Source organism: Haemaphysalis longicornis, unplaced genomic scaffold (genome assembly GCF_048455015.1).
Source record: "Haemaphysalis longicornis isolate Haplotype H1 unplaced genomic scaffold, Haemaphysalis longicornis Haplotype H1 scaffold_10, whole genome shotgun sequence".
Taxonomy (NCBI): Eukaryota; Metazoa; Arthropoda; class Arachnida; order Ixodida; family Ixodidae; genus Haemaphysalis; species Haemaphysalis longicornis.
In genome coordinates, this window is record NW_027526204.1 from 47,727,014 (window position 1) to 47,740,911 (window position 13,898).

Here is a 13,898-nt window from a genome sequence, read left to right on the forward strand (position 1 = left end):
ATCTGACACACACGTTTAAATACACCGCAGCAAAACATTAAGTAGGCACACGCTTAGTTGCTGAGAGGTAAGCATTAGCCGGGGTGTAGGAGATTCGTGTTGGACTGACATTCCGCAGGCCTCGGGTTTGAATCTCGGAGGCGAAATTTTTAAATACGATATCCTTTCACGGGCTACGAATAACTCGGCATGTGTCGTTATCACTCGATCAAATGCTTCCCTCCAGGCCAGGAAATGGCCACGCATTTGGTTTCTTCGCTTGATATGAACTGCTATCATGGCTCATATATACCCACTTTATTAGCCGCAAAGCAGACGTCAGGCCTATTTGAGGCCACATATACGTACATAACTGAAGGTGTCAGTGTCATTTAATTTCAGCCTTATTTTGGATTGACTGTCATTGCAGATAATTGAAAAACGACGCTTTAAACAGTGTGTAAGATCAGGCGAGGGATAAGATCACTGTCGAAGCAGGTGGCGTATCTAGCAAAGCAAACACGAGCCAACTGAATTTTATTAAGAAACCGTCCACTTATGATGGAAGAGGTGAGGGGCTGGGGAAGAGGTTTCCGGGTGGGTGAAAGTTTCGTGGCAGGGGGGCAGGAGAGAATCGTCTTTCGGGGATACCTTCAGTGGAATAAGCATATCCGCAAAATATTTTAGTTACTTTCCTTCATTAGGTGCTTCGGGCACAATAAGAAACTATAACTCCGCCATGGAGACTCGGGCACCGTATTGTCGCCTGATATATCATTTATATTTCTCGCATTAAGCGGGAAATCTGCCAAAACAAATCTGGAAGCACATCTTGTGTCAGGGAATGAAAATCGGCCTAGGATATCCTCGTAGGTGTGCAACCTTTCAACTTATTGTGCATGACAATTTTTTTTATTTATTATAATAAGTATTGTTTTAATACTGCCTTCATTACCGGGGAGATGTAAATAGCACTGTAGCCAGGCGAATTAATTTGTCAAATAAAATTATGCACCCATCAAACACCATTCGCACTTGCTTGTGTTGAGCAGACGAATGCTAAGCATTGGCTACAGTGTCGCACTGCGACGTCTAAAGTCACTGGGGTATAGTAGCCGAAAACAGAGCAGCAAGCCGGGGTAGAGCACAAATCACTTCTTGAGCAGCCATGCTGCATTTCGCTTGCTGTGAAAGCAAGCACGGTTCGAAGAGTTGTAATAAATGCTCATGCGAGCACCAGAAACCGACGACAAAAAGTTCCGGCTATCACGTCATTCGCACAAGGCGACTTCATAGCTACTGTACACTGCTCCAGATATAATTCGTTTGACCTAAATTCGGATACACTTCAAAACGAATGTTTTTCATAAGTGAAAACACATCTTTTTTTGTGAATGAAAAGACAACAATAAAAGTGAGTGCCAGGTAAGTTGAAGAAAGTAAGGGTGGAAGTGAAGAACAGTGAAGAACATCGAAGTGAACAGAGCGGCGAGATCCAGACCGACACCCTGGTGCGTGCGCAAACACCTTCTGATGGTTTTAATGCGCGCCCAGGGGAAGTCTAGCTGGTCGATCGCTGCGCTGTCTTGATCCCAGGTTATGTGGCACGGTGCAGACGTTTCTGGCCATTCAGCATTCCAAAAGTAGATTGCATTCTCCTGGGTCAACGGTTCAGTTGGGTACAATTGTTGACCGCCCCGCAGAACTTGCCGTCCAAGTTAGGGGCATTAACTGTTCATGTCAGTGGCACAGACGTGGGCACGGTATTTGCTACGATACGATCATCGTCTGTCAAATCTTACCGTTAGGTATAGATCGGCACTTTAACGATTTAACCATGTATTTACCTTGAGCTGTTCAGTATACAAGTCACTATGATCCCTTTTTAGATTGCCAAACCCGCATGCAGACAAGTAATCCATTCGTGTCGTGGATCTGGACAGTTTGGGGTTCGTCAGCCACCAACACAGGTCGAACAGCGTGTCACTTCTGTGCTCCGCAGGCTATACAAGGCGGACGCAGCTGCATAATCGTGCCAGAGCGAATTGAGCCAATTCATGTCGATTCTGCCGATCGGAATCCCACGCGTTGTTGGCCCGCAGTTAAACTTTCTGGTCTGCCATAAGGGCTTTCTTGCATGGGCGTGACGCAGCAGTTTGTATTTGTTTCAATTGCTGACCCGGTCATCATTGTGATCAGATGGTTTCGGAAACGGGTTGACCTTCTTAAATGGCTCGTTGTTGCTCCGAAGTCTTTTGTCCACTAATGTTGCTCTGTCCAAGTCTTACGCATCACCCGAGACAACAATAGGTTGCTGATCAGAGCATTGGCAATGGAGTGTCGTTTGTAATTGCTGACCCGGTCGTTTTCAGACTTTTTTGTCCGTTGGCTTTGTCTCATTCAGCACAACGTCCGTGATGGAACCAACGGGAACTGCGTTAGCACTCTCCATTAGTCCTGGCGCTGACACACACTGTTCCTCACAATGCTGCTGAGCCGTATATACTATAAGAGCTCTGTCGGAACTGCAATCATTAAACCCTTTTTCGTGCTGTTGCTTGGAGACAAACAAGCTCATTTCATTGCTTGCATTGTAACAAACAAGTGACGTATCTGACTCAGAATCTAAATGGTCAGTTGACCCAGGCGCCTCCGCTAGCGTACCTGCTAGAAAGGTTCCCATCGCGAGCTTGAATGGTGTAGGTGATGGGGCACTGAAAGTGCGGGTTGGAGTTCGTGAATTCAGCCAGTTTTGCTACCATGAGTGCGTTCAGACACCTGTACATGTTTGAGAGCAGAAGGGGCGAACGACAATGTGCTTGAAGAATGTGTCTTCGGCGACTGGCTTACACGGTGGGCGATTCGTATTCGCATACCAGTGCCTTTCGAAGGCTTGGTTCCGCAGCTTCCATCATTGGCTTAATTAGGCTAAATGTGGACGAGGACTCGCCAGTGGGCGGATTTGCAACGGCTTGACTTTTCCGAGATGAAGCGGTTGCTAGAGCTGCGTCCATGGGAAGCGAAATAAGTAGCGATTGGTGCTGGAACATGCATAGCGAATTTGTACATTGCAAAGGTATGCACAGGAAGAGTTCCGATAACCAACACGACGGGAGAAACATCCAGAGGTAGGCGGGCTTGAAAAGGCCAAAACATTTTCCCGAAAGGGAAATGATGTTGGGCCAGAGCAGGCAAACGAACAGACGCAAGCCATCGGAATGCGAAAGCTGGAACCAGGGCCCGCATGCAGCACACGTTTCATTTCATTTCATTTATACATCGTTAAGAACCGGGAGGCATTACATAAAGGTCGGGGGGGGGGGGGGGGAGTTAAAGGCGGTTGCTAAACATCAAGGTTGCAACATCTTCAGAAAAAAGTAACCAGGAATAACAAAAAAGGAAATTAAAATACAGGAATCAACACTCAAGTGACGGCGTCCTTCAGAGTTTCAACAACTTCATAAAAAGCCAGTTAAACCAAACATAAAGTATAAAAAAGAGGCTGCTTTCAGCGAAGGAGTGAACGCTATCTCAAGACGTTATCAGGACTTAATTCCGAAAAGAGCATCAGAGCCACTGTGTACGGGTCAGGAATAAACCAGATGTTTCAAAAGCTGGATTTATTCGTGGATTTATTCGTACGGTACACTTTTACACTTCATATATCTCTACCATGAGACAGCTTTAAATGGTTGGGCGTTTCTCCGTGAACCGGATGACAAAACCCATTGGTACGTTAATAACGCCTGGGGTATCACACTGGGCCTCCTGGATTATGAGTCCCGGATCGTCCGCGGACAGCTCGATACGCGATCCGGTGCTCGATTTTCCCATACGAGGCTCCCGGTCCGAGGGCAGTCCTCGGACTGTCTAGGACTGGTAAATCGAGGAGGCTCACTTTCACCACGGAGAGGACCGCTATCTCTAAACTAACCTCTGGCCTTCCCACTTTGATACCTGCGCGCTTATATGTCCCAATGCATTAGTGTAAACTACGAAGCCAACCTCGAAGGGCGTCGGCGCATATCGCTATATGGTAATGCACGAGGTTTTATGGAGGTATTTAAGTCCCTGGAAACCATCTACTTTAATATAAGATTGGTTATATGGCCCTGAAAAATGTCTTATAGGCTATAGATTTCGCTATAGGTCAAAAGACGTGTTTGAAGGGACTCAATGTATAGCTTAACTGCTTACTCTGTTATCCAGCAATTCCAGCTTGGGAGGATCTCCAATTTTTTATCTCCCAAGATCAGAATAGTGAAAGAGGCTACAAGAAAAGCAGAAACCAAAAAAAAATCGCGTCAAATTTCCGCAGTCGGTGTTTATTATTGTTGTCATATCTTTTTCAGCTCATGATTATCCTGTTTTCTACTATTCCGCTGCTCGAGCCTGGCCGCGTGCTGACGCCAGCGCTGTCATTCTCTTGTGTCTCCTTACTGTATATGACAGACCTTACCATGAACATGTGCGGTCAAGCAGTCAGAAATTTCAGCCAGGTGAGTGACTTTCCGCCTTTAACGAGTGTCCTTGCACTTAACATTGCCTTGATAGGAACGGCGCTACCATTTCAATACGCTGAAGTTCGTTTGATAATAGAATGAAGTGTTTTTGCAGCATTTACATCAAAGGCTATATTTATAATGAATGTTACTGTTCTGCTTGCATCTACGAACACACAGGTGGCCTAAATTACATAAAAACGTGTTTCTAGGCGCCAGAGTCAGGCAGCCGGGCTGCTAGTGTAAAGTACCACGTTCCTTTACTGCAAAGAGTGCTGCTATTACGTTACTGGGGAAGAACTAGTCGAGATTGCCTTTTTCTACTGGGTGACTTGAGCTTTCTTAACATTTGTTGGAGCACGCAATCACCTCAATTATCACCATTTTCGACTGAAGCAAGTAAATTTTAGATTTATGCTCTGTATTTTCTTTAAGCTAATTGATAACATTACCGACTAGAACAATAAATAACTGAGGAAGTACTTTAGACCTTATCCTCCTAACGAACCAACGAGATTTTGCTTTATCTGTCACTTATTCCCCTGGACTGAGTGATGATTTGTTCTTAATGTTTCGCATTAACGCAGTCCCTCCGGAAGCAGCAAAGAGGAAAAAAAAACATTTTCGTTACTACAAAAACGCTAGCTTCGAAGCTATTACCAACGAACTGTCAGCCTTTAACGACACTTTCTTGCTGCACTTTGGTGACCGATCTGTTCAATGTAATCGGGACTTGTTCTGGTGTAAAATTTACAAACTAATGGATAAATACATACCGCATCATCTAGTGACATCGTATCTCCATGCACCACGGTAAAACTGATCTATCAAGCTCCTGTCTAACGGAAAGAAGCGCTTTTACCGATTAGCCAAACATTTTATGACGAGTACCCACTGGGATACTTATGGCGTCGCTTCTGAAGCTTACGTCTAAGCATAAAAAATGATAAACTTTCTTATCTACACTACTGCCGTCTATGCTAAAGACTAACATAAAGAAATTTCGGCGCGCCATTAATCCACCTGCTCATGAGGACATTGGTCTTGAGGGCGCCTGTAACAATCCTGTGCCTTTTAATATGTGCGCGTCTATCTTAAACGACACATTGGAAAAACATTTTCTAGCACTACTGTCGATAAGCTTCCGGCTGTTCAACATTTCGAATATATTGTCATGTCTCAAGTGATTGTCGATGCTCTTGGCATTTCCAAATTAATTGACGGTTTACAGTCATTCATACCCTGGGTTTCACCTAATTAATGCTAAGTTTTTGAAGTTTGGGAACATTTACCCACAGTCTTCACCGTATTCTTGATCTCTCGCCCAATGCAGGTTGTATTTTTTTGGACTTTAGCAAGGCATTTGACAAGGTCTCGCATACACGTCTGCTTGTTAAAATACGCCAACTAAATATCGATGATAATCTCCTAAAATGGATCGAGTGTTTTTTTACAATTCCTTAGAGCAAACGGCTACTACTCACTTCTACGAGACGTTCGATCGATCGATTGTAGGGTTTAACGCGCCGACGCAACGCAGGCGATGAGGCGCGCCGTAGTGGAGGGCTCCGGATTAATTTTGACCACCTGGGGATCTTTATCGTGCGCCGAAATCTCGCACACACGGGCGTTTTTGCTTTTCGCCTCCATCAGAAAAGCGGCCGCCGCGGCCGGGAATCGAACCCGCGACCTCGTGCTCAGCAGCGCAACGCCTTAGCCACTGAGCCACCGCGGCGGGTACCTCTACGAGACGTACACTCCGGTGCACCTCAGGGGTAATTTATCGGGCCGCTAATATTTTTAATTTATATAACGATATCTCCTCCCTGGTACGTTCTAAAATTCATTTTTTTGCTGAAGATTGTGTCATTTTCCGAGAAATAAACACCGACCACGATTGCGCAGTTGAGTCTGATCCACGGTGTAAGAATATTCCTACACCGTGGTCTGATCTTACTAGTATCGTTAACTGGAGTCATGAATGGCGAATTTAGCCTAACACTAACAAATGCGAAGTCTTGCGTGAATCCCGTACAAACACCACTCTGTCACTGTATTTTGTTAATAATTCCGCTTTAGAATTTGTTGTCTTCTTTAAGTACCTTGACGATTCAGCACATCTAACTTGTCCTGGGCCCTCCACATCGGATATGATATTAACAATGCCACCCGTATGGTGGGGTATAGAAGGCGAAACTTTTTTAACGCCCGTCTGAACTGAAGCTGTTGCTTTTTTTACAACACTAGTACATTCAAAATTAGAGTACGCCGAGCCGATATGGGATACCACTCCCGAAATTCTAACAACTGCACTTGATCCTGTAGATAACAATGCAATTGGCTTCATTCTAATTATAGCTGAGGCAGAAGCATAACAGCCATAAGAAATACACTTGGCGTACCTACGTTGTCTTCGCTTCGAAGGCTTTTTCGGCTAACTCTGTTTTATAAATAGTATCACCACCCGGAACCCTGTAGCTTAATTCCATCACCTCAATACCCTTCCCATCGCATTGATCACTCCCACAAAGTTGGTCTGGAATCATGCAACAGAAGAAAAACCTTCTGTCATTCATTTCTTCCCTGTACCTCCAGCGAATGGCACCACCTTTCCCGCCACATTTTTAACGTTATGATAGCCTGAATTTTCGTGAGAATGTACCTAATATTGTATATTCAGGACTTCACTGTGTTATTCGTCTTTTGTTTGGTAACCTTCTCCCCATCTGTAATGTCTTTGGCCCTGGAGGGTACAATAAATAAAATAAATAAATAATTAAGGCACTGCCGCGGCCATGGCAACTTCATTCGCGTGCAGCGGCCGTGTTGGGTTTTGGCGGGGATATCGCGGTCTTCTCCGAGTTTGGTATTAACGGTTTGCGTCTGATCATATTCACGGTATTGGTGCCTACGACATGCATGTCTTACAAAGTTTTTCGGGGTTGTTTTTATTTTTCTCTCCGGGACAGGCATCATTGGCACTGAAGAGAATTGCTGATTTTTGGGCTGCTGATGAGCAGGACGACACCAAAAATTATCAAAATTCTTCTTCCCCGGAAAAGAAAGGTATTGTGCACAACTTTGCGACATGACTTTGTCCTATCGAGAGTACCGGGACCCTGTTGAAGGCAGGTGAATAAGACAAACAAAAGTATTCGGCTTGTTATAAAGTTGACAAAGCGACTTTTGGTGACATCGAAATCGCAATTAAGCCAAACGGTAACACGTTTGGTATGAATGCAAGAAATGCTGCAAAAGGTCGTCTGCTTTCAAAGAAAAACTTATGCTTCGAAACACAGTGTACGACACACATACCCACAAAGTCAATGCGAACCTTAGTACGACCGAACTTGGCTTGATGATAAGGCGTTGGCAGTATTACTACGGAATGTGACAAGGATAGTTGGTGGCGTAAAAAGAAGGATTCAGGAAAGAGAATGCAGACTTCCGCAAAAACAAGAGTTGGTCTTCGAGGCGCATGGACAGACAGTTGAATAGGACGATGTGATCGAACGTTCATTGAACTGTGCGCACTGTGAGAGAGAGGTAGCATCAAAATCTTCGTTGATCAGACGGCGAGGAGTTTATATTGATTCTATCAATTTAAGTCTGGGTATCAGCGATTAAAAGCCTGGGGAGTGGCATTATTGTTTACTCGCGTTCATTGGGGTTCAACGGAACGTATTCAGAGGCTGCTCAATCAGTGTTTGCACTTAAGTGTTTCCCCGCCTTGTTCCCCAAGTCAATTAACATTTCTTGGCTTACTACGTATGAGACACGTTCACTAATTATACGTGCTGTGGCTATACAGTTACGTTCCTGGTGTACCAAAGCACAGACCCGCCGGGCATGTGCTTCCGTAACGCAGAAATTGAATGCGCGTATAGTGCGGTTAGTTTTGCATGTCGTAAGATCGCGTGTATCGTTGTAAAAATTGAATTTAGAAGTGTCCCAAGAATTCCGAAATATTTTAAACAATACAAATAATAAAGCCGGGTGCTATTCACAAATTAAACACGGGCTGATTCCAGACCTATTATTTGCAAACACGTTTTTGCCCTGATTTTCCCGCAACTAAAGCCCAGTTTTGCAAGGAGAGATTGTGCGATTTTACACCGTAAACGTTTGTTGGACTATCTAGAGGCAAGTTGGTAAGCGCCAAACTTGGTTTCTGAGGAGGACGAGGCTGGCAATGCGGTGTAGAAGGATTACGATAAGAGAGGCGGACGACAAGCTCGCAAATAAATTGACCCTAACAATGTTCTTTCTATCCTGCTCACTTCCGCCCATTTTACTTCCACAGAACGCGTGACCCTTCAGATTAGAGTCTCAACGGCTGCCGAGAACCTGGGGGTTAGTCAGCACCAGTTGGCGTTATGCATATCGCCGCCTAATACTAAACGTTCCGGTAATAACTACTAGTAATTGTCTATTCACTGCGGTAATGTCTACAAAGGTAAGTGCACACGGCTGCTCTACATTTTCCCCGCATTTCCAGGAACTGTGGTGCTGCACAAGTGTTCGTTTGCGTGGACTCCCCCAACGGACCGCAAAGAGCAGATGCAGATAGCCGACATTGAGCTAGACGTGGCACCGGGCTCGCTAGTAGGCATCGTCGGTTTTGTCGGAAGCGGCAAGTCCTCGTTGCTCGCTGCGATTCTCGGAGACATGCACCTCATCAAGGGCAACGTCGAATGCACGGTAAGTGCAACTCGGTTAGTGCAGTGCTTTAAGTAAGGGCACTAATTCATGCTAAAATGAACTCCATCCAGCTAGCTGCGGGAATAAAAGGCCACTCGCACGAAATAGCGCAGAGGCAGCTCAAGCCATCGGCACGGTCAGACCGCAGCAATGCACCACAGTTTTTCCAGGTTCCGTAGCGCTGAGATGTGTTTGAACTGTGTTGAAAGTTCTTGTGATCTGTACAGACGCTCCTTCCATAACTTGAAGTGTGGGCTGAAGAATTCAGCCAAGCTTTTTTTTTCTCAAGAGTTCCTCCTCTTATAGAGCATTTTTAGAGCCTTGCAAGACACACAGCTTTACACAGCTTAGAGCCCCCAGTGCGGCATGCGCAATTGACAACGTAATTCGAAGAGTACCATTGTGCTGACAAGCCATAGCAATGGTACCAAAAATAACACGACATACGTATGCTCGCCCGCTTTCTCTATTATTTCCACAATAACTAGATTCAGGTTGCTTGCCGGTAGGTACAAGCCCACACTCCATTAATTTTTATTTTTGGTGACAAGTGTATTCTCATGAAACATGTTGCCATGTTCGTATGATCAGGAAAAAAAGCTTCTTCATTTATATTTTCTCAGTGAGCATGAAATTGATTTCATGCCTAGTCGCGTAGCAAAAACCCAGCACTCTTTGCGTGATGCTTTGCGCCCACCCTAGGAGTCCTCGCGCCCAATTTCGAACAATGTTATTCGTTTTTGGGCAGTGACAGTCGCATAAGACATTCCAAAGTTCCAGTGAAATAGGCACTCAAGCTTTCTTTGGACAGAATTGTGTACGACCTTTGTTTTGCGGTGCTTTACGTGGATGTCGCGCTTTTATTTAAGTAATGTACAATGATATCCGTGCCATGGCGAAAAACAGCAGAACTTTTTTTTTCCAATTTGTTTGCTTCATGAACTTATAATGACATCATATCTTTCCAAATGGCGAAAGAAAGCGCACATCTACTTGAGGATGGGTAATTTAGGCAATAACCATCCGTTGAACATGAAAGGTGTATGCTGTGCGTTGGAGCATTGCATAGGTGTAATCAGACATTCCCTGAGCATTGGGAAGTCGAGGTTCTCTCGATGTTAGCATGCGACAAAGTTTGCTTGAATCTGCCTGGTAATGCACTGGTGATAGTTAAGACACACATACGCATTTCCTATTAAACAAAAAATAACGCCAGTCATCAAATATTCAGCTTGCGGGAATTAGCCACGATTGCCTTTTAGGGCTTCGCAACAATTTGCTTGGACGCAACCACTGGCTATTGGTGGCAGTGTAGATTGGCCGAGGAGCAGCTACGGCCACGGTGTGAAGCTTGCTAACGTGTGCGTCTATGCGTGAGGGATTATGGGAATACATGCTTTACCAGAAATTCTACGCGTATACGGAATGTATCAGTTACTGCAACCTGAAATAATTTACAGTGCAAAATATTTTTCAGGGCCGCATTGCCTTTGTACCACAGCTGCCAAATGTGCACAATATGACAATCAAGGACAATATTTTGTACGGGAAGCCCTTGGATACCGGCAAATACGAGCGCGTACTTCGATGTTGTCAACTCATGAACGACCTGAACAAGCTGCACTCAGGAGATATGACCGAAGTTGGTGAGAAGGTACGACTTTGCGAGCAACGGAGCGTGTCTAAATTTGCTCAGTTGCTCTAGATGTTATTTGTAAGACTGGGTGAACACGTAAATGCTTTTATTGCTCATTATAAAAGAGTCACTATTATTTTTGTTTAAGTGTACTAAGATATGGATGGGATAACGACATGTTATCTGCCATTTCCAACCAAGTTGTCACTTTAGGCGCCGTATATGTTTTCACTGGTTACAATAACGTATCCACAAAATCTTTAGCCGAAGTAGGCTATCTCGGCGTATTTTTATGCGCTATACTCACGGCAAATTGTTCAAAAATAGGAGTCATCCAAAGCCAATATATCTAGTGCGAGGAGTTCTGAGACGAGAGTATAGTAGTGCTGCACGTCACAGGGCGTTGCACCACGGTCTTCACTTTAAAAGCGTATGTCCACTATCAATAAGCAACCACCCCCAAAAGTCCGAAGGCTTGCTTCTCCGTTATTCTGGAAGGGACAACAACGACCGCAAGAACTGGCGTTCGGTTACTAGTAATCTTCAGACTACGCAATGGAAGGAATCAATAACGAATGCATTCCTGTCCCTAAGATAACTTCTGCCGCTCTTATGGGATACTGTTTGGAGTTCGCAATGACCCTTAAAAAGTCGATAGCGTCACCTAGAGAGACCGTGGCCTTGGATTGAAAGTCATGCTTTTCATTAAACAAGCACGATGTCGCCCACTCATAGAAATAGTGTGAGAAATAGTGTGTTGATGGCGCTGTTACCAGAAGCCATTCTCACACGTTTTTCTTTAGTGTGACTTGATAGTTATGAACGAAGCAGAAAATATTTAGGCAGAAGTGTATTTAAAATGTTTACCAATGTGTTTTGTGGCGTATTTGTTCTGTAACGCTGCCGCATGCTGAAAACCTTCGTAAAACAGACGGAGAAGACTTCAAACAGTAGAAACAGTTGTTTTGTAGGAAACCGGCGGCATTTCTCTTCAAAGTCGAAGTAGTCAATTACACGTCCCGCGCTTAACGCAGAAAGAATTTTCAATGCGAGTGAAAATTTCAATACGCACAGAAACTGAGTCTTTAGGTGTTATGTAGAAGGAAGAAAAACCTCACAGCTGCATCGTATAATCAGACAAAAATGTGGAGGTGAAAATACCTAATAATGTATGTACATACGTACGTGTAAATACATGATGCATACCAAAATATGCGTAATATTTGTTATAACAACCCATGTAATATAAAACAGTGTTCAGTGTATGACACATACAGTGGATACTAACAATAAATTGCGTGGGAACTAGCACTACGCTTAATGGAGTGTGCCTTCCAGCACTGTTGGAAAGTGCCTCGTGCATGCTATTCAACCACGTTTCTTTTTACGGGCATCGCAGGGCACCAACTTGAGTGGCGGCCAGAAGCAGCGGATCTCGCTGGCACGTGCCCTGTACAGCGAGAGTGACGTGTACTTGCTGGACGACCCTCTGAGCGCACTGGACCCCGTCGTCGGCAGCCGGATTTTTAGAGAGGTCATAGGAAAGGAAGGTCTCCTAAAAAACAAGGTAAATCGTGGCAGCTAAGTGTAAGGTTGCTTTTATGGCAAAGCAATTCGGGTCGCGTAAAGACAATGATTTGCACACTACGCAGAAGTAAAACAGCAAAAGGGGAAGTGATATTGTGCAAGATCAAAAGTTTTCCTAATAACACTTCGGACGAAAACATTCTATAGGTCAGCTCTTTTAGCCAACACGAATTTATACTGCGAGCGGAATTTACGCACAAAGTAAGCAAGCGTTTCTAGGTAAGGTGTCACTTCGGGGTTCCTACAAAGTAGACATAAATGGCTATGGAACAGGTAACTCTTTGTTTCGCGGTTTTATTTCAGTAGTCGGCTGTTATCGCGGTAGTAATGTTGCTTTTGAGATGTCTTGTTTGACTTAGACATTAAAAAAAACCTTGTTCTTTCTGCAGCTGCAATCGAGCTTAAATCCCATATTTGTTTATTTATTTGGAATTTCCAACCAACAGAACTAGGCCTTCTTGGCTGGTGCACTATAACAGTAAAACCACGGCAGACAAAACAACAATAAAATATGGGTAAAAGTTGTGGAGTAGACAATCGCGAACTGCTGGTAGCCCCACACACACACGCGCACACACGCACGATCACATACACATACATATACATGCATAGTTATACACGAATTGCACTCGTAAGATATGAACATTACGATCGGGTACATAGGGTATAAGTGATGCTATCGAAATGGAATGGCGGCAGCAGTACCCGATGGGCAGCCCTAATGGTTGAATTATAAACGTTTCCTCAACAAAACTTACAGCTTCATTTATGTATTAATATAGTGCTTCTAGGGAAGGGAGAAGTATATGCACTATGAATAGAACGAGTCTTAAAATCTCATTGCAGCTTCCAGGGACACAGCTGTTCTTCTAATGTAGAACTGGGAGCTACTGAGGGGAAACCAGATTTCGGCGACAGGAATCTTGCGCTACCTTTTTTATTAAATATCCGTTTCACCTACGTTATCCGAGCCGTGTGAAAGAACATGATTGATGCGAAAAAGACACCCTATAAGTAAAATTGTATTCAAAAGCAGGCTGCATATCTGCATATATGAAAAGTTGCATATTGCCTTACTTTCATTTTTGGTTGAGTAAGAGAGATTAAGCAGCCCTTTAGTGCTCACAGATGTGTGATTTTCGTCAACTTCACCCTGACCCCTGTTCAAATGTGTGATGCTGGTTTACATACGTTGGAAAGTGCACCAACCAGAACACGGGCCAGCCTTCAGTAAAACTGTATCTGTAAGGAAACCCCACCGCTATTGGGCAGGAAACGGCAGTTGTAAGGGATGAATAAATACCTGTTCTTTCTGCCTGGGTGAATGAACGTTTATTAAGACAAATGTACTGCTCAAGCTAAAGAGCGAATATGCAGAAAAACATTGGATGGTTTCGCCACTGCTATAAAAATGCTGTAAATGTTGCCCATTCCCTAGCTCATAAAAAAACAGAAAAGCCCACACAATAGGTTTTTTCTTTTAGGATGGGCAC

At 44.2% G+C, this 13,898-nt stretch overlaps 1 protein-coding gene across 2 annotated transcripts in view; it reads left to right on the forward strand.

The window, feature by feature from the left end:
• The window catches only part of LOC144158458 (ATP-binding cassette sub-family C member 2-like), a 72,183-nt gene that overhangs the window by 30,180 nt on the left and 28,105 nt on the right, over positions 1-13,898 (forward strand). For both annotated transcript variants that reach the window (XM_077689339.1, XM_077689338.1), the window contains exons 13-17: positions 4,332-4,478; positions 7,451-7,547; positions 8,980-9,182; positions 10,660-10,836; positions 12,218-12,385. In XM_077689339.1, the coding sequence (XP_077545465.1) occupies positions 4,332-4,478; positions 7,451-7,547; positions 8,980-9,182; positions 10,660-10,836; positions 12,218-12,385 (792 nt within the window). The remainder of the gene's footprint in view (positions 1-4,331; positions 4,479-7,450; positions 7,548-8,979; positions 9,183-10,659; positions 10,837-12,217; positions 12,386-13,898) is intronic.